Source organism: Pristiophorus japonicus, chromosome 15 (genome assembly GCF_044704955.1).
Source record: "Pristiophorus japonicus isolate sPriJap1 chromosome 15, sPriJap1.hap1, whole genome shotgun sequence".
In the NCBI taxonomy this organism is placed as follows: domain Eukaryota; kingdom Metazoa; phylum Chordata; class Chondrichthyes; family Pristiophoridae; genus Pristiophorus; species Pristiophorus japonicus.
In genome coordinates, this window is record NC_091991.1 from 48,542,522 (window position 1) to 48,567,759 (window position 25,238).

General features: G+C 43.5%; 1 protein-coding gene across 1 annotated transcript in view; it reads left to right on the plus strand.

Annotated features, from left to right (window-relative positions):
* The window catches only part of kcnq1.2 (potassium voltage-gated channel, KQT-like subfamily, member 1.2), a 1,103,902-nt gene that overhangs the window by 170,171 nt on the left and 908,493 nt on the right, over positions 1 to 25,238 (plus strand). The window contains exons 8-10 of the mRNA XM_070901706.1: positions 2,131 to 2,226; positions 17,920 to 18,048; positions 23,678 to 23,840. Of these exons, the coding sequence (XP_070757807.1) occupies positions 2,131 to 2,226; positions 17,920 to 18,048; positions 23,678 to 23,840 (388 nt within the window). The remainder of the gene's footprint in view (positions 1 to 2,130; positions 2,227 to 17,919; positions 18,049 to 23,677; positions 23,841 to 25,238) is intronic.

Consider the following 25,238-nt stretch of genomic DNA (forward strand, 5'->3'; position numbering starts at 1 on the left):
CAATCCCTCCTTCTCAATCCTCCTTCTCAATCCCTCCTTCTCAATCCCCCCTTCTCAATCCCTCCTTCTCAATCCCTCCTTCTTCCCTCCTTCTCAATCCCTCCTTCACAATCCCTCCTTCTCAATCCCTCCTTCTCCATCCCTCCTTCTCAATCTCCTTCTCAATCCCTCCTTCTCAATCCTCCTTCTCAATCCCTCCTTCTCAATCCCTCCTTCTCAATCCCTCCTTCTCAATCCCTCCTTCTCAATCCCTCCTTCTCAATCCCTCCTTCTCAATCCCTCCTTCTCAATCCCAGAATAGTATTCTTCTCCAATCCCTCCTTCTCAATCCCTTCCTTCTCAATCCCTCCGTCTCAATCCCTCCTTCTCAATCCCTCCTTCTCAATCCCTCCTTCTCAATCCCTCCTTCTCAATCCCCTCCTTCTCAATCCCTCCTTCTCAATCCCTCCTTCTCAATCCCTCCTTCTCAATCCCTCCTTCTCAATCCCTCCTTCTCAATCCCTCCTTCTCAATCCCTCCTTCTCAATCCCTCCTTCTCAATCCCTCCTTCTCAATCCCTCCTTCTCAATCCCTCCTTCTCAATCCCTCCTTCTCAATCCCTCCTTCTCAATCCCTCCTTCTCAATCCCTCCTTCTCAATCCCTCCTTCTCAATCCCTCCTTCTCAATCCCTCCTTCTCAATCCCTCCTTCTCAATCCCTCCTTCTCAATCCCTCCTTCTCAATCCCTCCTTCTCAATCCCTCCTTCTCAATCCCTCCTTCTCAATCCCTCCTTCTCAATCCCTCCTTCTCAATCCCTCCTTCTCAATCCCTCCTTCTCAATCCCTCCTTCTCAATCCCTCCTTCTCAATCCCTCCTTCTCCCTCTCCCTCCTTCTCCCTCTCCCTCCTTCTCCCTCTCCCTCCTTCTCCCTCTCCCTCCTTCTCCCTCTCCCTCCTTCTCCCTCTCCCTCCTTCTCCCTCTCCCTCCTTCTCCCTCTCCCTCCTTCTCCCTCTCCCTCCTTCTCCCTCTCCCTCCTTCTCCCTCTCCCTCCTTCTCCCTCTCCCTCCTTCTCCCTCTCCCTCCTTCTCCCTCTCCCTCCTTCTCCCTCTCCCTCCTCCTCCTTCTCCCTCTCCCTCCTTCTCCCTCTCCCTCCTTCTCCCTCTCCCTCCTTCTCCCTCTCCCTCCTTCTCCCTCTCCCTCCTTCTCCCTCTCCCTCCTTCTCCCTCTCCCTCCTTCTCCTTCTCCCTCCTTCTCCTTCTCCTTCTCCCTCTCTCTCTCTCTCTCTCTCTCTCTCTCTCTCTCTCTCTCTCTCTCAGCGGTACGAACGGCTGCAGAATTTTCCCTGGCTGAAGCACTTTCACACAGGTAGGAAGATGGTTTATTTAATCTTTTCTTGGCTTATAAATGTTTATTCAGGTTGGATTTATTTGTATAATATTTGTAGAAGTATAAATAAGGATTTATTGTCGAATTTAATGAGTTACCTTCCTCCCCACCTCGTTCTGGACGCCTAATTTGTAACCTGCGCCTGATTTTTTAATGTGTAGAACAGGTTTTTTCAGTTCTACAAAAATCTTCACTGGCTCCATTCTACTTTAGTTTGGACTACATTTTCACTGTGGAAACTTTCAAATCAGGCGTCAGTGGCCGGAATCGTCCCCTTTTGAAGAAAAAATTCTGTTCTAAACTAGAACTGTTCTCCCTGACTAGAACTGCAGAAAAAAAAATGTGGAGAATTGCGATTTCTAAAATAGTCCGTTTTCCACCAGTTGCTCCTAAAAATCAGGCACGAATCATGTGGAAACTTGGGCCCAAAGTGTTCAATCATTTCCTTATTTAAGTAGAAATTATTAGCCCCAGGAGAATTTCAATGTTTTTGTAAAATCATCCATTCTGTTGCTGCAAAGAAGTCTGGTCAAGAAATTTTCTTATGCGCCATGGAATGAAGATAATTAAATGTATAAACAGAAGAGAATATCGTAATTTTTTTCCTACAACTTTGTTATTCTTCCATATTCAGTTTGGTTGTACCAGAATTGGTTTGGTACCAGAAGATAGTTGCATGGTTTACAAAAGAAGTATTATAATGTAGTACAATAATTTTACTTTGAAGTGCAATGACGTGTTTTAATGAAATGTTCAATTTTAAGGGTATACTGGGATCTGGATTTGCTCTCAAGGTTCAACAGAAACAGCGTCAAAAACATTTCAGTCGGCAAATACCTGCTGCTGCCTCCCTTATTCAGGTATGCATTAAACATATAATGAAAAGGTATTAATGTCGATAAGAGCCACAAGGGAATTGAAATTGTGCATTATATTGTCGACCAGTTGATAACAAAAGTATGTTGGTTAGGATTCTGTTTTTTTTTTTTTGCTTGTACATGTGTCTTTCAAACCTTTATCCCCCTTATCAAATGGTAGAAAAAATGTAACTCTATCGTGGTGGTTTTCTCCCATTTATTTAGTTGGTGTGGAACTTGAATCGTGTACATCTGCACAGTATTACCAAGCTTTTTATCTTTATGGGCTGCATAATTGTGTACCATGAAACCTCAGGAGGCACATATAGTGGGTGAATTTATACAGGGGTTCTCCTTTGGCAAAGGTACCCTGGAAACCCTGGAAAAATAAGCAGTGATTTTCCAAGGTTTCCGTGACTCTTCTGCCTAAATTACAGCAGATGAGTGGGAGAACCCCCGATGAAATGCAGCCCTATAAAGTTTAAATCCATGTTTATCTAAATGTTCTTGTCTGATGTTGCTGATACTAACAGATCTTGGTGCTCTGGTTTAGGATTTATGCAAAGTGCAGCAATTATGCTTAAAAACAGCCTCCGAATTTCAAACCTCTAGACCCATAAAATTCAAATCGGGTAAACCAGTAATTAACAAATCTAAATGGGATTGAGTATCCTAGGGTGGGAGGCCTGGATTATGGAGGCTTGAAAACCACACACGAGCCACCACAGGCTATAATTTCGACATGGCTGAGATTTTTTTTGTGGTATTCGTCATGCTTGGTTAGTGGCTGTGGTATTGCAAAAATAATGTAGGAGTAACATTTTCATTGAAAGAATTTGGAAAGAAATTTGTAAGAGATCCTCACATAGAATAGGAACTTATTTTTCATTTGTTCCAAGAAGAAAAACTTATTTGCTGTTTTTAGCATGATTGGATCATGGTGCATAAATCCTAAATCAGAACACCCTGTTAGTATCAGTATTCTGACATTACAGAATATAAAGATTCATTTAAGAATGCAAAATGTCTTGTCGCACATTTAACATGCTTTATTTGCTAAATAAACAACCCCTTAAATATTATAATCTATCTTTTTCAGAAGAATTATTTCAGGAAAACATTGAAAAGCTTATTTGTTAACTTGTTTTTGATATTTTATAAACAAATTTTGGTTTCAATCTCCCAAAATTGTTTTACGCAGGTAATCATCCTCACTCCTCAGTAATATTATATTGATATACAGAAGTGGAGATGTATAGCTTATAAACAAAAAATTCAAAACAAAGTGTGAGCACAGAAAATGCATAGGTGAATTTAATTATTTTGTTGTAAATTTTAGTGCTTTTATTATAATATATTAAAAATGGTGGGTGGATGATAACATTCTGTTTCAAAATGCATTGAAAAGTCCTTCTAGCAACTAACTTTATAGCATTTTTCCATTAGATTTACCTGTGCTATCTTATGCCTGTGGGTGTCAATGTAATGGGGCTTTTTAATGCTAATGTTATAGCTAACATTAATAACACTAACTGTAGTAAACCCTAGTTGGTGACAACGATTTTTGGGCCAAAAATTGCTGTCAAAGTAATGATGAGACTAATCGTGTCACCATTATTTAAGTGCAAATGCCATGACAAATTTAGGCGAAGGCAGATGCGTGATTAAATGTGGAAATCTCGAAGTTGCTGTCCGAGATGCACTGCTCCACCATTAGCTTTGTGAAAATGACATCTCCATCTCTGGCTCCTCATTCAAATGTCTTGAGTGGCATGAAGTTCATGTACGTGCACAGTGGATACAAAGTAAACTTGCCACAGCAAGCTAAGTCAAGTCATTTCAAGTCTTAAGTACCCTTTTAAGGAAGTGATAAGTGTTAATTACTGCCAGTCAATCTCTCTGGCACTTAAAATTAACTAAATGCGGAGTCTCATTCCTTCCAGTTTTAATTGTTGGAGTTTTGAAAAAAAAATCTCTCTTACTTTTTTTTTCCTCTCTCTCTCAATCCAATCTTTCTTTCCCATTTTTTATTTTCTCTTTGCACCTGATTTGACATTGAATTCATCAATCTAACTTACACTTTCTTGTTCAGACAATGCGCTGTTCATTTCACAATCTGATTGGTTAAGGAGATGCGCAGTTGCTTGCCTTGGTCACTCAGATCCTAGATGCCCCATAGAGGGTGCTGTGCCATTTCCATCTCTCAATTCCAGCAACATGCAGTGCAAAATATCATGCAGATTAAATGGGCATGCGCAAGTCTAACTAACGGCGGTCACTTTTTGTCGGAATTTTTGGGCCATTATTTAACTGAGATTTTGAGTCAGCATACAGTTACTGTTCCTTACCACTAGGTGCCTTCTTGGAGCAGCTTGAGATTTTCAGCCTCCAGTTGTATCAGCCATGTTGATAAAGTAAAGGCCGAACATTGCAATTGTAAATTTAAGTCAACATTGTAAAACTTTCCCCCTCTAAATCTGCTATCAAGTTTCTACATTTTTTGACAATTCTTCTGCAGCAGGATCTCTACATAAATTATTTAAAAATGTACTTTTAAATTAAAGCTTGCTTCAAAAAGGTTAAATTCACACTACAGCGGGACTGGCAGTGTGTATTAGGTTTCAGATGGAGTTGCTACACCTAATATCCTGGAGACAATGGAAGATAATTTGATATTCCAGCAACCGTTCAGTCACTGCTGCTGTGACAACCTATTAATTTGCATTCTGCAGGGGTAATTGCCAAGTTAGTTGGTTGGATTCCATTCTTTAGTAGTGAGGGGTAGTCAGATTTGACAAAAGGCTGAAAACAAGAAAGTGTTGCAAGAAGATTGAAAAAGATAAGAGACCGTTGGTAGAGGAGTTGGGGCCGAAATTCAGGGTCTCAAAGACCCGTTAGTATCCGTTTGCAGCAGTCATGCGTCGGAATCCCGTGGCCGCCACTTTGTGGTCAGCTGGCTGCCCCGACCCAAATTCAGGTCGGGAATTTTTCGGCCTGGACCCGATATCGCCCGATGCTGATGACCGCCACAAGCGCGTAATGCTTCCTATTAGCATTGAGCCTATGTTCGGTGCCCCTCTCTTTTCTTAAGCATATCCTTTGTTCTGTGCTGAGGGCTGGGGATGCCAATGTTGCTTTGATGCACTGTGGGGTATGATGAGTCTCTTGGGACTGAGGGCTTCTGAGTCCAGGGTGGACTCTTCAGCAGGCTGCATCACTACTGCAGGTGCATGGATAACTTGGTTCTACAGGTTAAAGGTGATTGGAAAAGTACTAGAGGCGACATGAGGAAACAGTTTTTTTTTTACACTGAGTTGTTGTGATCTGGAATGCACTGTTTGAATGGATGGTAACATTCAAAGAGAATTTGATAAATACTTGAAGGAAATCTAAATGGTCTGCATGTTTCCATCAGGTAGGACAAATGCAGACATTCTTGCAGGCTATGTATTGTGTTGAATCTGTCTCGGACATTGACACAGATATTTACAGTCATAATCCCTTTTGTCTGCCACACGTCCTCTGAGATGTTCCTTGTGGCATCCATGTGACTGTGATGCTCATCTCGCCACAAGATTGGCTTGGTGGGACTTTGTCCCTCTCCTGCTCCTGTTCGATAACTCCATTAAAACGACATCTAGATCAAATACCCTAAATCTGGCTGCCAACCTCCTCCTTCGTGTCTGCTTCCTCCAGTGTTGCCATTACCCCTGTAAACAACAGCAGATTTCATACCCTGTTGATGTACCTGGTGTCGAGTATTGCAGGCTCTTCCTACAGAGCTTCCATGCTTTTCAGTATTTCAATTATCCAATCACGCAATTTACTTCAGGATTAGTGCTACGACATCGTGACAGACGGATTTCCAACCCCTACCATCAGAATTTTGAATCACAAGTGTTCGCTAAGAAAGGTTGTGTATTGAAGGGTAATAGCATTATCAGAAAACACAGGATCTGCCTCAAATTACTGCTAGACCTTGAGACCATAATCCTTGTACTGCTGGAGCCCAGGTCCCTTCTCAGTTCTCCCAGATCCTTGGGTCAATCTGTATCCTTGATAATAGTATTTGGTATAAGACCCTGGTTTCTAATAAACCTTTACTCATCATGAGCAACCCATGGGACATCAGCTAATAATGTAAAATATATAAATACATCTGGCTGCATTAATTATCTGTGGGGAATGATAGTTAATGTGAAATCTATTTTTGCCAAATTTGAAATCTGGCACATGTTAAGTCATAACCTCCTTGCTTCATACATTCAGTTTTTGTACTGGGAATTAGTGACCTCGTTCACTTTCTTCATGCCCCATAGTTCAACTTTACATGAATTTCCTTAAAAATGTTATGTCCTCATTTTTGGAAATGTTAGTCACCAATCAAGAACTTTTACAGTACAGATCACAGCTATTACTTCATGTGTTATATTCTGAGGTCTCAACTGCATTTATTGTTCTGCAGTGTTTATATTCATGAAATTTAGTGTATCGAAGCAATTCTCCAAATGCTGATTTCACCTATGTTATTTTCAGTTGCTGTCAGATGTACATATTTGGTGATTAAATATTTCACAATATTCTTGATGTTCTCGGACAATTTTTCTTAAAACTGTGTTTCACTTTTGCTGTAATTGTCACTGGTTATTTCTCACTTTCTTTCTTCCTCCCTCTCTGTCCATGGGAGAAAATTGGAAGAAAAGTAAAAAAATAAGGCAAAGTAGGTGTAAAAGTAACATGGTTTCTGTTATGTATGGAGAAAGAGTCAGACTGAACACTGTGAGCTCAAAGTAAAGTGTGACCGTAGTCTTTTATTGCAGGTCTCCAGAGTGCCTCTCCTACCTGGTGAGGCCTCCTTAAATACCTGTGCTCCCAAAGGATTGTGGGATCCCTTGGGACTTCAGGGGATGGACCCTTTGGTGGCTGTACAGAGTAAATACAAGTTTACATATATATCAACACTTTCCCCACCCCCCCCCCCCTCCCCCGCCAAGGTCAATAGTGTAGCTATTTACAATGTGAGTCGATCTGGAACCCCTCTTGCCCTGGTTGATCATCTCGGTGTGAAAGCTGGTATTGTTGGATCATTTGTTGGGCCCTTGCTGGGCTGCCTGGTGTGTTGGGTCCTGCTGGGCTGCTGTGGATGATGGGTTCTGATTCGTGGTCAACCATGGTGCCGGTTGCCACTGGTGTGTGTGTTGGGGGATCAAAGAAGGTAGGGTCCAAGGTGGGTTGCTCAGGATAGTCCGTGAATCTAACTTTGATTTGGCCCAAGTGTTTCTGGTGAATGAGTCCATTCGAAACACCCTGCTCCCCTCTTTGGCCACGACAGTGCCAGGGAGCCACTTGGGACCTTGTCCATAATTCAATACAAATACAGGATCATTGATTTCAATCTCGCGTGACACATTTGCACTAACATAAGAACATAACATAAGAACAAGAACATTAGAATTAGGAACAGGAGTAGGCCATCTAGCCCCTCAAGCCTGCTCTACCATTCAACACGATCATGGCTGACCAGGCCGTGGACTCAGCTCCACTTACCCGCCCGCTCCCCATAACCCTTAATTCCCTTATTGGTTAAAAATCTGTGATTTGAATACATTCAATGAGCTAGCCTCAACTGCTTCCTTGGGCAGAGAATTCCACAGATTCACAACTCTGTGGGAGAAGAAATTCCTTCTCAACTCGGTTTTAAATTGGCTCCCCCGTAGTTCTCGTCTCCCCTACCAGTGGAAACAACCTCTCTGCCTCTATCTTGTCTATCCCTTTCATTATTTTAAATGTTTCTATAAGATCACCCCTCATCCTTCTGAACTCCGAGTAAAAACCCAGTCTACTCAATCTATCATCATAAGGTAACCCCCTCATCTCCGGAATCAGCCTAGTGAATCGTCTCTGTACCCCCTCCAAAGCTAGTATATCCTTCCTTAAGTCAGGTGACCAAAAATGCACGCAGTACTCCAGGTGCGGCCTCACCAATACCTTGTACAGTTGCAGCAGGACCTCCCTGCTTTTGTACTCCATCCCTCTCACAATGAAGGTCAACATTCCATTTGCCTTCCTGATTACCTGCAAACTAACTTTTTGGGATTCATGCACATGGATCCCCAGGTATGTACTTTGTTGAAGCCATCTGCTCTCTACCTATTCATGTAGATCAGGGTGAACTAACGAGAGCCTTGTCTTAAGTGCTCTTTTCATGAGCAGTTCTCGTGCGGCAGCTAAGCAGGACTCGGGATAGGCGAGTCTGCAGTGAGCCTTCAGTTACCCTCTTCAAGCCTTGCTTGATGGTTTGCACTGTTCTCTCTGCCTGACCATTGGACGCTGGTTTAAACGGGGCAGATGTGACCTGTTTGATCTCATTATGGGTCATGAATTCTTTGAACTCAGCACTGGTAAAACATGGCCCCTTGTCGTTCACCAGGACATCGGGTAGGCCGTGTGTGGCAAACATTGCCCATAGGCTTTCAGTAGTGGCAGCGGATGTGCTAGCTGACATTATCTCACATTCAATCCACTTGGAGTACGCGTCTACAACCACAAGGAACATTTTACCCAAGAACAAGCCTGCATAGTCAATGTGTATCCTCGACCAGTTTGGAGGGCCAAGACCATAAACTTAGCGGCACCTCCCTGGGTACATTGCTTAACTGCGAGCATGTATTACATCTGTGAACGCAGGACTCTAAGTCCGCATCGATACCGGGCCGCCACACGTGGGATCTGGCTATCGCTTTATCATTACAATACTTGGGTGGGTACTGTGGAGGTCATTGATGAAGGTGTCTCTGCCCTTTTTGGGAACCACTACTCGATTGCCCCACAGAAGGCAGTCTGCCTGAATAGACATTTCATCTTTGCGCCGCTGGAACGGATTTATCTCTTTCTGCATTTCCACTGGGACACTGGATCAGCTCCTGTGAAGCACACAGCTTTTGACTAGGGATAATAAGGGGTCCTGGCTCGCCCAGATTTTGATCTGTCGGGCAGTGATGGGTGATTGCTCACCCTCAAATGCTTCCATAACCATGGCTAAATCTGCAAGCTGCGCCATTTCCATCCCCTTGGTGGGCAATGGCAGCCTACTGAGAGCATCAGTGCAGTTTTCTGTGCCTGCCTGTAACGGATGGCGTAGTTGTATGCGGACAACGTGAGCGCCCATCTCTGGATGCGGGCCGATTCATTGGTACTTATCCCTTTACTCTCGGAAAACAGGGATATGAGTGGCTTATGGTCAGTTTCCAATTCGAATTTTAGCCCAAACCGGTATTGATGCATTTTCTTTACCCCATAGACACACGCTAACGCTTCTTTCTCAATCATGCTGTAGGCTCTCTCAGCCTTAGACAGATTCCTGGATGCATAAGCAACCGATTGCAGTTTCCCGAAATCATTAGCGTGTTGCAATACACACCCGACGTCATGACGACGCATCGCATGCTAGTACCAAACGCTTACATGGATCATACAACATAAGCAATTTGTTTGGGCATAACAATTTTCTCGCTTTTACAAAGGCATTTTCTTGGCTTTTGCCCCAAACCCATTCATCTGCTTTTCGTAGTAAGACATGCAGTGGTTCTAACAGTGTGCTGAGACCCGGTAAGAAGTTACCAAAATAGTTCAGGAGTCCCAGAAACGACCGCAGCTCCGTCATGTTCTGTGGCCTTGGTGCATTCTCGATTGCCTCCATCTTCGCGTTGGTGAGCCTGATGCCATCCGCCGCAATCCTCTTTTCCAAGAACTCCACTTCAGGTGTCAGGAAAACGCACTTCGAGTGTTTTAACCTGAGCCCCACGCGGTTGAGTCAACTAAGAACCTCCTCCAGGTTCTGCAGATGCTTGACTGTGTTCCAACCTGTGGCCAAGATGTCATCCTGGAAGACCACGGTGTGCGGGACCAACCTCAGTAAGCTTTCCATGTTTCTCTGGAATATTGCCGCCGCTGATCGAATTCCAAATGTGCATCAGTTATAAATAAAAAGGCTTTTGTGCGTGTTGATGCAGGTGATACCCTTCGATGATTCCTCCAGTTCCTGCATCATGTAGGCTGAAGACAGATCCAGCTTCATGAACATCTTTCCTCCCGCCAGCATTGCAAAGAGGTCGTCGGCTTTTGGTAGTGGGTATGGGTCCTACACGGAGAAACGATTGATAGAATCTGTGGCAATTACAAAGTAACTGATGGTGCCGTCTCCCTTGAGGACCGGAATGATCGGGCTGGCCCACTCGTTGAACTCAATTGGTGAAATGATGCCCTCTCTTTGCAGCCAGTCTAGCTTGATCTCTACCCTTTCACTCATCATGTACGGAACTGTACTTGGCTTGTGATGGATGGGTTGCACCCCCAGAATTAGGTGGATCAGCACTTTTGTACCTTGGAATTTCCCGATGCCTGGTTCGAACAGCAAAGGAAATTTGTTTAATACGACCTAGGCGCACGTTGTCCCAGTTCCAGCGTACCTTTCTCAGCCAGCTCCAGCCGAGCAGCGTGGGACCATCGCCTGGTACCACCCAGCGTGGGCTGGGCTATCGCTATGGCCTTACTCAAGGTTGGGGTCTCTACAGTCAAAAGTTTGCGAAGTATGGTTTCGTGGCCACTGCCAAGTACGAAAAAGTCTCTGAGCATGTGCTCCAAGTGTCCTTCAAATTCACAATGTCCTGCAAGGCGTCTTAGCTCAGCGATATAACTCGCCTCTTCCTGGCCTTTAGATCTTTTGTAGGTGTAGAACCAGTACCTCGCCATCAAAACACTTTCCTTCAGGTTCAAATACTCTCGGACCAGTGTGCACAAATCATCGTTCGATTTCTCCGTGGGTTTCGCTGGAGTGAGCAGATTCTTCATGTGGCCATACATTGGTGCCCCACAGACGGTGAGGAGGATCGCCCTTCATTTGGCAGCGTTCTCTTCCCCATCTAGCTCATTGGCCACGAAGTATTGGTCGAGTCGCTCCACAAAAGTTTCCCAATCATCTCCCTCCGAGAATTTTTCCAGGATGCCCACTGTTCTCTGCATCTTTGGGTTCGCTATCTGTATCTCGTCGCCAGTTGTTATGTATGGAGAAAGAGTCAGACTGAACACTGAGCTCAAAATAATGTGTGACCTTTGCCTTTTATTACAGGTGTCCAGAGAGCCTCTCCAACCTGTGAGGCCTCCTTAAATACCTGTGCTCCCAAGGGATTGTAGGATCCCTTCGGACTCCAGAGGATGAGCCTTCTGGTGGCTGTACAGATTAGATACAAGAATACATATATAACAGTTTCCTTGTTTTTTTTGTGGAATTGAATATCAAGATTTGATCTGTAATGAATATGTAACTGGATAATATCAAATGGTTAATGTGGACCAATATGCAACATTTTTCATTTTCTACAATCGTACATGTCTGTACTCTACTTTCAAAGAGACATAAAGGGGGTGAAATTCTGTTGCACCCTGTTTGGGGGCGATAACATCTGGGAGGCGGGACATTTTGCAGCAGGCGTAGAGGTCCCACCCCGCTCGCTAAATTCTGGTTACTGCCCCCGAAAGCAAATGGAGCACAAAATAATGCGCACCACTTCCTTTCTGGGACGCTAGTGGGGTGGATGTGTGGGGCTGTTGCATAGCAGGGGCTCTTCTCATTAAAGGGAAGGGCCCAAGCTGCAAACTCTGTAGTGATGAAACGAGCCTCCATGGACCACAGGGAACGGTCGCGGCACAGGCCTCGCGGTCGAAGCGCTAAGGGGGCACTCGACAAAATAGTTAAAAATAAATAAATAAATAAATAAATAAAAATTTAAATGTCAAAGGCCCACACCTTGCCTTTAATTTGCATCCTGTAAGCGGCCAGCCACCCTGTACATGTCCCCTGAAGTTGTCGCTGGTATCGGCCGCCGTAGCTTCACTGGGCGATAACCAGTTTCGGGTCCTGGGCGCTGCGCACGGTCATGATGGCGTTATGGGTTACTGCCACCACTAATCTCCCACAGAATTTAGTGGGAGTCGTTAACGGTGCCGTGCCTGGACGAAAAGTTATTTGCGCCCCATTAGAGCCCTCCAAATGGGACGTACAAAGGACCCGAATTTCTAGGCCATGATCTTTAATCATGCATCAGCTGTCATAAGCTAATTTAGTTGCCTAAGTGTATATTTTACTTGCCTAAACATGCATTTACTTCCTCAAAACGGTAAATACATCCGAGGATATATTTTTGTGATTTGCAAATCATTGTCATACTCCTGAGTACCTTTCTGTCACCTTCCCATTCAGATCTGCAAAAAGATCACCAGGTGACGGGCAGGAAGTCTAGACTGTTGGGCTCAATTTTGCCCAAGCGCTTTTCTGGCATATTGCCAGAGTTACGCCAGTTTTTTTTTTAGGCCAGAAATGTGCCAGAAATATTTTGCCAAAGTTTCCCCGATTGTATAATCCAAATTTGGCACCATGCAGCGTGTCCAGTCGCCTCGGGGTGGAGCCTGCTGTCTGCGCCGAAAAATGATGCCGCACCTTCTGCGCATCCGCGACAAAAAAATGGATGTTTTTGACGTTATTTCAATGGACGTGCATGCACAGTACAGCTCTGGGTTGACAATCGGACATTTTTAAAGAGCCAGTGTGTGTGTGAGTAGGAGTGCGCTGAGAGTGTCTTCGTCCAGGCTAACATCCACAGCATTGAAGCATTGACCATACTCGATCAGCTCCACTATGCAAGCCACATAGTGCGCATGTCAGACACAAGACTCCCAAAGCAAGTGCTCTACTCGGAGCTCCTTCACAGCAAACGAGCCAAAGGTGGGCAGCGGAAAAGCTATTAGGACACCCTCAAAGCATCCCTGATAAAGTGCAACATCCCCACTGACACCTGGGAGTCCCTGACCCAAGACCGCCCTAAGTGGAGGAAGTGCATCCGAGAGGGCACTGAGCACCTCGAGTCTCAACTCCGAGAGCATGCAGAAATCAAGCGCAGGCAGCAGAAAGAGCGTGCGGCAAACCAGTCCCACCCACCCCTTCCCTCAACGACTATCTGTCCCACCTGTGAGAGTCTGTGGCTCTTGTATTGGACTGTTCAGCCACCAAAGAACTCACTTCAGGAGTGGAAGTCTTCCTTGATTCCGAGGGACTGCCTATGATGATGTGAGAGAGCATTGGAAAAATTGGATTTGCAGCAATACAAGATGCAACGTGGTGCAAGGACCAAGAATTTCTTACAGGATGAAGTGGAGGCACTAGTTACTGTGATTGAGACCAGATTGCAGGAGCTGGACACCAGCAGAAGTCACGTAAAAGTTCCACCCAAAGAAATGAAGAAACATTGGAACCAAGTTGCAGAAGATTACTGTGCAATAGTGACCACCATGAGATCTGGAGGCCAGTGTAAAAAGAATTGGTCAAGTAGTTAGTGTAAGTAATATTTTCATTTATTCAATGGAATTGTAAATGTGACCAGCTGTATATGTCCCACCCAGCAGAAAGACACCCTCTCTTTAAAAAGTTGCATTTTCATCTTTGCAGAGGAAGGTGGCACATAATAAAAGGGAAAGAACTTGAACAGGAGGAGGAACTCGAACAGGAGGAGGCCCGGCAAATCTGTAGCCACTGACACCCTTGGAGGAGAGGGTCGCTGCTTTGATGGGTCTTGCCTGGAGAAAAGCAACCACCACTGTACAAGCTGGGCCCACACTCGAGGGAGAGGGTAAGTCCTGCAAATTCCAAAGTCTGGCTTGGCTAAATGTTAAGTACTGTGCGGCTTAGTCATGCTTTGGTTCCTGGGGATGTCTCCATCAGCTACGCTTTGGTTGATGCAATGTGCTATCATTCATTGTGGTCCTTCAAATCAGCCTGCTGCCTGCATTGTGTGAGCCTACTCATGCCGCCCACCCTGCCCCCTCATCTGCTGCTAACCATTTGTCTGTGTTCTGTTATATTTTGTAGAACTTGAGGCCAATCCTGATGAGGCAGAAGATGATTCAGACGAGGACGAGCCTGAAGAGGCGAACATCTTCCAATCTCACCCTCCAGACCAAGAGCATGGGGGGTGAGGGGGAGGGGATGGAGATGGATGAAGTCATCCAATGAAGTGCCAGCTCCTTCCGTGACTAGTGGTTGAGTGTTGTTGGGGCATTCCATGGTTTCCTACCATTCGATGCTGCAGGTTCCAGTGGTGTGGTGTAGCACTTAATGGAGTGGAAGCCTTTTCTGTTCCTTTACATCTCTGTACCCACATCACCTTGCGAGGATTCAATCAATGCAGCCCTGTACCCTTTGGGAAGCCAGCAATCCTGGAGAAGCTCACAGCCCTGTCATGGATTGCTTGGGCGGTCATGGGGAACTTTATGTAGTCATTCCTCCGTGCATATACTGCAGCTGTCATCCGCCGAATGCAGACATGTGTTGCATGTTGAGAGATGGCGCACACATCCCCAGTTGTAGCTTGAAACAATCCGGAGCATAGAATGAAAATGCAGCTGTAACCTTCACTTCAACTGACAAAGCAGTCCTCCTGATGCTTCTAGGTTGCAGGTCTGCTTTGACCAACTCACAGATCTCACTTACAACTTCTTTGCAGAAACGCAGCCTTCTGTCACAGTCTGCATCACTCGGGTGCAGGTCCGAACGCCTATCTCAATATACCCGACATGGGCAAGGCCTCCTGCCCAGCACCCTACGGACTCTGATGTGATGACGTCAAATCAATTGTCTCCTACGTAGCACCATCATGCAGAAGGCACGCACAAGGCATGGCATTCAGTATTGCCCCCATAGTTAAACTTTATCTTTGCAAGAAGCTCAAAATGGCAGGCAGGCAGGCAGGACAGGTTCTTTGTTCTCTTTCCCCAAGGTCTGTATGGATGGACCACACCCAGGTCTTGGGACTTCTCCCTCTCCTCCCCGCTCCCAACTCATTGCAGTCTTGCGACTTCTCCCCTTCACCCCCTCCACCCCCTCCCCAAAACTCATTGCAGTCTTGTGCCTGGTGCATCAGCCTTCTGATCGCCACCTCCCTCCCCACCCCCAGGTCCCCTCCACCCCCCCGGGCTTGTTTTCCAGCCGAGCCTCAAGCCCCTGTGTCCAGGCGCGTGGCCGATTCTGTTAACTCACCAGAAGGTTTTTCGTGAGTGGCCAGATATGCCGACCTCGGATAAAAATTCTGGGGGCAAACTGCGAAAAATGCTAAAAACTGGTGCAGACATGAGAGCACGTCAAATAATCCTAACGTAGAAAAATCGTAACACCGGCACAGATTCCAGGGGGAAACTTTGCATTAAATAATTACGCCAGAAAAAACGGCGCACGCCAAAAAAACGGTGCAAATGACCTGGGAAAATTGAGCCCCACAGACTCCAATGACAAAAGGTCATTGACTTGAAATGTTAACTCTGTTTCTCTCTCCACAAATGTTGCCTGACCTGAGTATTTCTAGAATTTTCTGTTTATTTCAGATTTCCAGCACCGCAGTATTTTGCTTTTGAATCTTAAAATTATGTTTAACGTGATATATTTACTTTAAATTCTGAATACTTCTCGGTTACTGAAGTATTGTGATACATCAACTGGTAAAACCCAACCACACTAACCTTTTGTTATCTATCTATTGCATGGACTGCACATATGCACCGCAATATAAAATTATCTAAACTGTACAATAAAATATCATATTATATGCAACAATAAGTCTGGACTCGAATAATAGTTCCTTCCATCATTTTAACAAGTGTATTTTATTTTGCAATGGTTTAAATAACAGGAAAGTAAGTTCAAATTTAGAAAGGAAATTGGGTGGAATTTTTTCTTTACGCACATGGGGTAATTGACAATATAAATGGTTCAAGAAACAATTCAAAACATTTCTGTGAAGAGAAGGGATTAAGGGGCATGGTATGCTTGAGATCTACCCAAAAGGGTATGTCACAAATAGACAGTTTGGGCCAAATTGCCTTTTTCTGAAAATTCTTGTTCTATATCTTACACTAGTTAGCTGACATGTGCAGTAGAAGCAGGACATGTGAAAGGGCTTTTTGACTGGAGAAAATTAATCCAGCAAGTGATTTGGGCCTAACTCGCTTGCAATTTGGTGTCACAGGTTATCCATCCAGTGTCCCTCTGACAATTGCCTGCAATGTTCATAGAATAAGTAATTCCCTTGTGTCAGTTTGAGAAAATTATTTCATAGGAACAGGAGTAGGCTATTCAGTCCTTCGAGTCTGGTCTGCCATTCATGGCTGATCTGTACCTCAACTCCATTTACAATTTGTCCATTTCCATGGATACTCTGATATAACAACAATCTTTCAATCTCAGTCTTGAAAGTTCCAATTGATCGAGCAAACTATATCCTTTTGGGTGAGAGGTGTCCAGATTTCTATTTACCCTTTGAATGAAAAGTTGCTTCCTGATTTCACTCACTCTAATACCCTTTTGTTCTGGATTCCCCCAACAGAGGAAATGGTTTCTCTTTATCTACCCTAGCAAATTCTTTTATCATTTTAAACACCATGATTAGATTGCCCCTCAATCTTCTATATTCAAGAGAATTCAGGCCAAGTTTATGCAACCTGCCCTCATAATTAAACTCTTTGTCCCGGAATTTGCAGTGGGTGATGCTGTCGAACTGACTGCAACTTCACGATGTAGCGAATGCGCATCTAAATGCAGAAATCCTGAAGTTGCGGTCAGTCATTCATTGCTCCGACCTTTGCTGCGCTGTGGACACTCCCCGCCCAAACACCCCTCCTCGCCCACCGGCCGCAATAGCCGGCAATCAATATAATCAGTGAAACTGTTTTTTAAAAAAAACTTGGGTTTTCTCTGGTAAAATTGCTGTTAAATATCCCGTTAAATGTTAAGCCTTGTTGGAATAGCTATACCTGGGGTTTTAACAGTGTATTGACTGGTAAACAAACATTCTGGCACTGAAAAACTAATGTGTATATTTGTGGAGTGTCAAATGTTTGCATTATGTGGAAATTACATTTTTTTTTATAAACTTAGAAATGTTTTAAAAGTTTGTTCATGATATTTCAGCTTCTACTTTATCCCCATGTGAAACCCACAACCTTTATTTTGCTCTCTAACATTTTTAAAAAGTGAGAATAAAAGCAGCTTCTCATTTGCTGTCTGTGAGAATTCTTGATTGATTGCCTACTTAGACAGCTTGTTGACGTCACTGCAGCATCGCCATAGGAATCCCATATTCACAGCACTGAAATCAATTTAACGTACTAAAAGGCAAACTTCATGCTACAAAGATAGCAAGACCTCTCTGGGCCACCACTGGGGCCAGCGCTGTTTATGCTCATGTTTTTGGTGGAATGCGGCAGCCCCGCTGACGCCTGGGGGTCCCTGGCCAGGGGCCGCCCTGGGTGGGGGGTGGTTGCGTCCAGGGGGGCGCTGGGCACCTCGGGTCTTGTCGCCAGGAGCATGCAGGGGTCGGGCACGGGCGACGGAGGGAGCGTGCGACAGGCCTGTCCCACCCACCCCTTCCCTCGACGACTGTCTGTCCCGCCTGTGACAGGGACTGTGGTTCTCATACAACCACCTAAGAACTCGTGTTAAGAGTGGAAGCAAGTTTTCCTCGATTCCGAGGAACTGCCTATGATGATGATTTTTGTGATATTGTACTGCTTGTAGTTTGCTGCCACAGTAATGGATCATGGCAGCTTAAACAACTGCAACTAAAACTGGTAAAATAATAATCTTGCCTTTTGTAGACCTTATGGAGATGTTATGCTGCAGAGAAGACCCACAGCTCCACAGCAACTTGGAAGATATATGTGATGCCTCCCGATCACAGTTCCAAAACATCAACAATGCCATCTAGCACAAATGTGAGAAAACAGGTAACTTTTGTTCAATTTAAGGATTAAATTAGCGCTATAATTTACACTTATTTTGAGCTATAATTCTAAATCTGTTCTCCAGAGATAAATATGAGCTAAAAAGATGATAGTTTATTTGATGTATTACTTAATATATTTGCCGTTGTATATTGACAACAGCACCAGTTTAGGAAGGCATATGCAAAATATGAAAACGTTTATCTCTCTCTCCCTCGAGGTGATAAATTGGGCTTGTGGTATGGCTGATTGACATGCCCCAAGACAGATCTTGCCAGCCTCCTATCGATGTTATCACTTTGTTCTGGGAATGAGCTCTGCCACATGTTGCAGGCTAAAATTCCTGAGGTTGTGATGTTTTTCACTAGATCAGGAATTTCTGTCTGTAACATGCAGTAGAATCTGCTCCTAGAGTGAACAATCACGTCAGGAGCAAAGTGTGGCAAACAGTGTACCACCCGAAGGGAAAGGCGATAACTGTTCACAGAGCTTTAGGGGAATTAATGGTTTTGTTGATCAGTTGAATAAAGATTAACCCAAATGTCATTTATCCATTTCCTATAAATTTGTATTTTGGAATAAAAAATGATCAGTTGTGAAGTTTAAAACGTGTATTAAAATTAACTGGAATGTCCCATTTTTAATGTTAAATTCTCTCTTTTTAAAGAGGTGTACCCTCTATAAATGTACATATCAGTGCACTCGGAGGAGGGGGGGCACGGGTGTAGGGCAATGAAGGACTGTGGTGAGGAGACTGTTTAATGTATAGAAATTCTACATTGGCTGCTTACACTTCTGTGCCGAGGATGTTTATTTACATTAGTTAACAATTTCAGAATTCTCTTTAGTATAATTATGTTCTGGAAAAATAGGTATGTCTGGTAGTAAACTCTTAACATTTGTTTGAATTGTAATAAAGAAGTATGTTTGAACATTTTAAATTCCAGGGCTGCATTTCATTCAAACTCACTGGCGATTTGCATTCCATGGGATGGAATGGGAGGGGGAAAAGGTGGACGTAATGTCTGGCTTAACTAGCTTAAAACTCGCATTTTGTCACCTAACCATGACAGCAACTGTGTAAAAGGCCCGCACCCCAGATCAATCAGCCTCCCAGCTGAAGCAGGTTACCTAGTACTCGGAGAAAGGAAAAGGGGGAAAAAAGGCTGTGCGGAGGAAAAACTGAATTTACTGCTAGGTCACATACACACTCCAAACAAGTCAATTATTAGATCAAAAGAAGATTAATATATGATTTGTAGGCACCGAAAGGCATTAAGACTTTCCCCAAGTGTTTGTGTTTCAAAACCCATTGGCCTCGTTAGTGCCTCCCGTTGTTGCCTCCGGGGGGTGCTAACCGGGTTGTGACCAGGCACGGCGATAACATCGACTCCCGTCATTTTCGGCAGGAGTTTTGCGGTGGTACAGGGTTATGACCCGATCTCCATCGCCTGGAGATCGTGATGTCATTGCCATGCGCATCGCCCTGGTAACACTCTGGATCCGAACATTGGCAGCTGCAAGAGGCTTCCATACTTAAAGGCAAGGTGGCCGAGGTTAAAAAAAATTATTTTTTTAAATTACCTTCAGTCTCGCGCATTTTTTCACGAGTTCCTGCCTGCGATCAATCAGTCTGGCATTCTGCTTTAGTGCTGGGCTGATTGGGCGGGATAGCGACTGCCATCGTGGAGAAGGTACGTTTTTTTTTTACTTTTGCGGAGCCTACAGCGATGGCCCTTTCCTTTAAGGGAGGCAAGGGCCTTTCAACGTGGCAGTGCTGCTCCACTCACCGTCCCGCCTGCTGCCGATTGTGCTCCACAAGGAAGTAGAGCACCTGATTTAAGCGCCAATTCCTTCCTGGAACACAATCGCCAAATTTTTTAAAAGTTTGTAAACATTAGCGCCTGGTGCTAGACTGAGAAACAGAGGATACTACATAGATCCTGATGTGCACAAGTGAATCGATTAACATGGCATACCAGTCTAGCCTAATCAAGTCCATGAATCGTGTAAATGTCAAAATGGAATTGCAATTTTTCTGTTTTTTGTGTAATGTCTAATTGACCAGAGTTTAAAAAATTGTAAAAAAACAAAATTATGTTATTAATGTGGAGATTTAACCGATATTTACAGAACATGTCAGAAATAGGAGTTGGTTGTCACACTGTAAACTGCATCAAGGTCATTGGGGGACACATTTTGTCGGCTCATCTATTTAAAAAAAAAAAAAAAATTATGTTGATCTTTGAAGTAAATAGATATTCCAACCTAAAACTTGTTCCTGCTGCAGCAGTTATTTTGAGAGCCAAAAGTAAGAAAAATAGGTATCCAGTTATTCCAGAAATCTAATTTTTCTCATAATGCATCTTAATATAAAATATTGAGTAAAAGTTTGAGACTTTGCACCACTGGTGGGGCCTTGCATGCAACAGGTGGCTTATCAGAATATTAACAGGTGTATAGCCTGTGATATTCTGTCCATTGGTTTCAAGTGACAGAAAATTGCAGGCAGTGCACCTGTGATTCTCTGATTAGCTGCCATACTCGTCTCAGAAAAATTATTCCTTGATATTAACTTGGCATAGCATAAGAGTGGCTATGAAATGGTCTTCACTAGTATATGTAGTTTTTTCTAATCCAGCAGTTCGACATTATTCAAAGTAACAGCCTTATCAAGACCTACAATATATTTGCAAAGTTGATGCAGGGCCAGACCTCAAAGGGCAAAAGAATGATGTAACTTTAAACACAAAGCATTTGTTCAAGACAGTTGCATTTGTGCTTTGACATATTTCAGTACTTTGATAGTTTATTACAGTACAGCAGCTTTTCACTTCTCCTGTAGCGCAACTCAAATACTGTCTGACACAGTATTTAATTATGTTTTTTGTTTTGATGTATTATAAATGAAATGCATTGCCCACAATTTAGACAGCTGCTACTAGAGTATAAGAATTGGAAATCTTTTTCAACTGAAAAGAAAGTATTCCTAGTAGTTTACCAATTGCTGCAATACTTTCTTTTGGAATTAATGGGCCTAATGCCTCCGACCCGAAATGTTTCTATGAATGTACCTGGTGGTCAGGGAGGTGCCTTCGATTCCAGTCGGAGGCTTAGATTCAATATGTAGCGAACGGGAAGAGGACTTCATCACACGCATGAAAAAGCTGGAGTCACATGGGCCTGGACCACCAATCACTGTGCAGTATGCTCATTGATAGTAATGGGAACTCGTTTATCTGAGTTCCCATTACTATCAATGAGAATAACCCCCTAAAAAACAGAAACACACAATAAATAAAAAAACACCTCACATAGTTAAAATTAATTGAAATTAAAGTTAATTACATTTTTGGAAGAAAAATATATTTTTTTTAAAATGTTTTAATAGGGTTTAAAATAAACTTACCTTAATGGACAGGGTTTTTACTCTAAAAATGTGCATTTAAATATAATTTTTATGTTTTAAAACTCTTATGCTGGTAAAAGTAGGTTATGCGCCTGCATTTACCAGGCATAAAAGTTTCAAGGACATTTGCTAGACAAGAGATGGGCAAATAGCCCAATCTCACCCGCGCGAATGTCCTTCCTACGGGGATGCGGAGGATCTGTCAAGCAAAATCTTGACAGATCGGAAAAGCTGGTTTTCGGCGCATGTGCATTGCACGCCGAAAACCGACTTTTGCGAGGCCTCGCCGGGTCTGGGTGTATTCCATATGGCCCCGATAAGACCGGGACTTTAGCCCCAATAGCACTGATTTGTGTTTTTCCCCATACAGAAATTGTGCAACATGAGTTTTTTGGGGCTAGAAAAGCAGTTAATTTTACTTAAATTGGTTTAGTTTGATCTAGTTCCTATGAAAATAAGGTGCTTGGAGACTTTCTTTGTTTTCGCTGTGTTTTTTTTTCTCCCTATAGACCTTATGCACTATTCTGTGTCTGAAATGAGGAACCTAAGGGACTTCTGCCCCCAAATACGCTGGAGTGGCCTCATGTAGCTCATCTATGTACTTTCCCCCTATTCATGTGCAGAGGTAATGCCCCAGTCCTCGAGGGACAATTTTAACTTGCTTCACCAGGCAGAAACTGGATGGTACTGGAGTTAAAATCGAGGTGGTCAATTTACCTAAATGTTTGTGCTTTGTTGCCATATTAACTTGGGCCTTCTGCTGGGTGGCAGAGACCCCCATCTCAAATCAGGTGGAGGCTTCATTAATATATGCAAATAGGGGCCCTGTGATGGAAAGGACCTACTGAGTGGAGCACGCAATGGCGCTCCGCTCAGTAAATCTGGTGGTGAAGAGAAAGAGGCCGCAAAAAGGTAAGTTTAAAATTATTTTTCTGTGGCCAGGAGGAGCTCTCCTTATCATGATCAGTCCCCCTGTACATACCTTTCTGTCAGCTGGCCCGCACCTGAGTCGCCTGATATTGCACCAGCCCGAAGCTGGTGAACTACAAAGGGATGTTCAGCAGCGATTAAATGAGGCCTGGGCTTTGATATAGCTCGGGTCTCCAGCCAGAAGGATTGGGCAGGCAGCCGATGCAGTCTGCCAATCAGCTGCTCAAAAGTTAAAATCTATCCGTTTGTGTCTTCCCCTCATTAACTCATTGCAGTGGGAATCATGAATGCCAAACTTGCATTTTAGATCTTTAAAACTTTTAATAGAAAGCAGCCTTATTTTAAGCTGGTGGCACTGGCTGAAGTCTACATGTATCTGTTGCCAGGTTATTGCTCTCATTTTGTTCTAATTATTTAAATTAGACAGTTTAAAATCGAAGGTGCGAGGTTCTCATTAAATACAATTTTCCCAATAGTTTTGTTCCCCCCCCCCCCCCCCAGGAGTTTTTTTGTTTACTTTTTTTGTGGCATGTTTGATCATATTCTTGCCATTCATGTTGGTAGGAAACAAATGGTGTTAACTTCATGTAAAAAAACTTCAATGTGTCAGCACTATCCTAGCTCTAATAGTACACTATCACCAGATGGTGCTGACAACAATAACGTACTAACACTTTTGCAGCTGTGCAAAGGTTGCTCAGCACAAGCCTAAATATTTTTTTAAAGCAGAGACCATGATTCATATTAGTACCTAACATAATATATTGCTCCCTTTTCTAGAATTGTATTCACGAGCATTTTTCCCTTACTGGGTAGCATTCACGCCCGAGTCAGAAGGTTGTGGGTTCAAGTCCCACTTTCAGAGACTTGAGTACAAAAAAATCTAAGTTGACACTCCAGTGTAGTGCTGAGGGAGGGCTGCTCTGTTAGGGGTGCCGTCTTTTGGATGAGACGTTAAATCGAGGCCCCGTCTGCCCCCTCAAGTGGACGTAAAAGATCCCACGGCACTATTTCAAAGAAGAGCAGGGGAGTTATTCCCCAGTGTCCTGGCCAATATTTATCCCTCAATCAACATGCCAAAAAAACAGATTATCTGAACGTTATCGCATTGCTGTTTGTGGGAACTTGCTTGTGTGCAAATTGGCTGCCGCGTTTCACATATTACAACAGTGACTACACTCCAAAAGTAATTCATTGGCTGTAAAGCACTTTGAGACATCTGGTGGTCGTGAAAGGCGCTATATAAATCCAAGTCTTTCTTTTTTTCTTTTACTATTTCTCTTTGAACTATAGGTAAAGAAATATAAAAAAAAATGCAAAAATGGACGTGATAATGAGACAGCATCCATGATGAATGCTGGAGAAAATGCACTAACAGTACCGCAGATAACCTACGACCATATTGATGAAAAGGATGATGAGAAAGAAGTCACCTTTTTTATTGATGAACCAGCAGGTATCTTTTTGTATCCTATATAGTGTATTAGAATACAATCTTGCTAATTCACCTTCAGAATTCCACCAATGCTAGATGTGCCAATTATCTATCATGTTATTGCCATTTTTGTTGTCACCACACCAACCAGGTTAAAACCCAAGTTCATTCATAGAAGGTGACCACCTTGTTTTGACACACATTAACCAGAGAAACACTTTCATGTCTGGGTCAGGTATCTAAGGGAGGGGTCAAACCATTTAATTCAAAATCGAGCAGCTTGTGAGTTTGTTTCAACATATGTTTGATTGGCAGCTCAATTTAATTTCAAAATACATGGTTAAATTTCATTTGTCCTATAAAATTGTTCCAGTTGAGGCGTCAATATGAAACTATGAGAGATATAGAGGCCCAAGAAACTCCATGGAAGCTCAGCAGTGAATTATTATGCAAGGTTACTATTCAGGGCCCTTGTACCAGGTCCAGTTCACATTGGTGTTTAGCACAGCAGATACGATTGTTTTTGCTCTTTTGCTTAGGGATAGTTAAATCTTCAATTACTGTAAATCTACACTTTGTCATTGTTACTGTTCACTTATCCTTTTACTTTTGAAAAATCTGTTTGGTAGTTTATACCCTAAGCCACAGTCTAGTGGAATATTTATTCTATCGCGTTCCAAAGTTAAGGGAATGGGATGTAGCAGGTGAGCTGAAATGCAGTTACTAGGGTATAACTGTGGGGTGGGATTTACCTTTTCTGGGCAGAGTTCTTGGGTGGGCCAGGACTTCTACCTATCCTAGCATATCTGCCCTAGCCCCAATCCATTTTCCTGGATCGGTGTCATTGCTTGTGCATGGAGGGCTCGCGGAAGGGTAAGCTACTGTAGCACCAGAATAAATAGCAAGCGATTGTTACGGAAGAAATGCCCCAAAAATCGGAAGGAAGGCTCCCAATGAAAGCACCGGCCGAGATTGAGGTCTTCAAGGCAAGTCTCTCCACTGCCCTCCTCTCCCTCCACTGGGGAATTTGAGGCCTTTACTATGGTTCTGGAAAGTAGTAGAAAGAAGGAAAATCGGCCAGTGACCCGGGTCCAACTGCCACTGCCTCCCCTTCCCCATTGTCATTAATTTGCATGCAGTGGGCAGGGAAGGAGTGGTCAGCAATGGTCCTGGTAGCAGCAATTAGAGGTAAGTTCTGGTCAGGGTGGTAGACAACAGTAGGCCTCACTGCCTGCATTTTCCAACATTTTGACAGTTTCAAGGAGGATCAGAGAGGAGAATTTCCCTTAATATTGGCGAGGCAAAGGCACACTCTAACTTATACAGAAGGAGAGCTCACCTATAGGACTAGCTTGAGGTGATGAACCTGAGAAAAATATGGACTAAAATCACAAACTATGAACACTGGTGCAAGTAAAA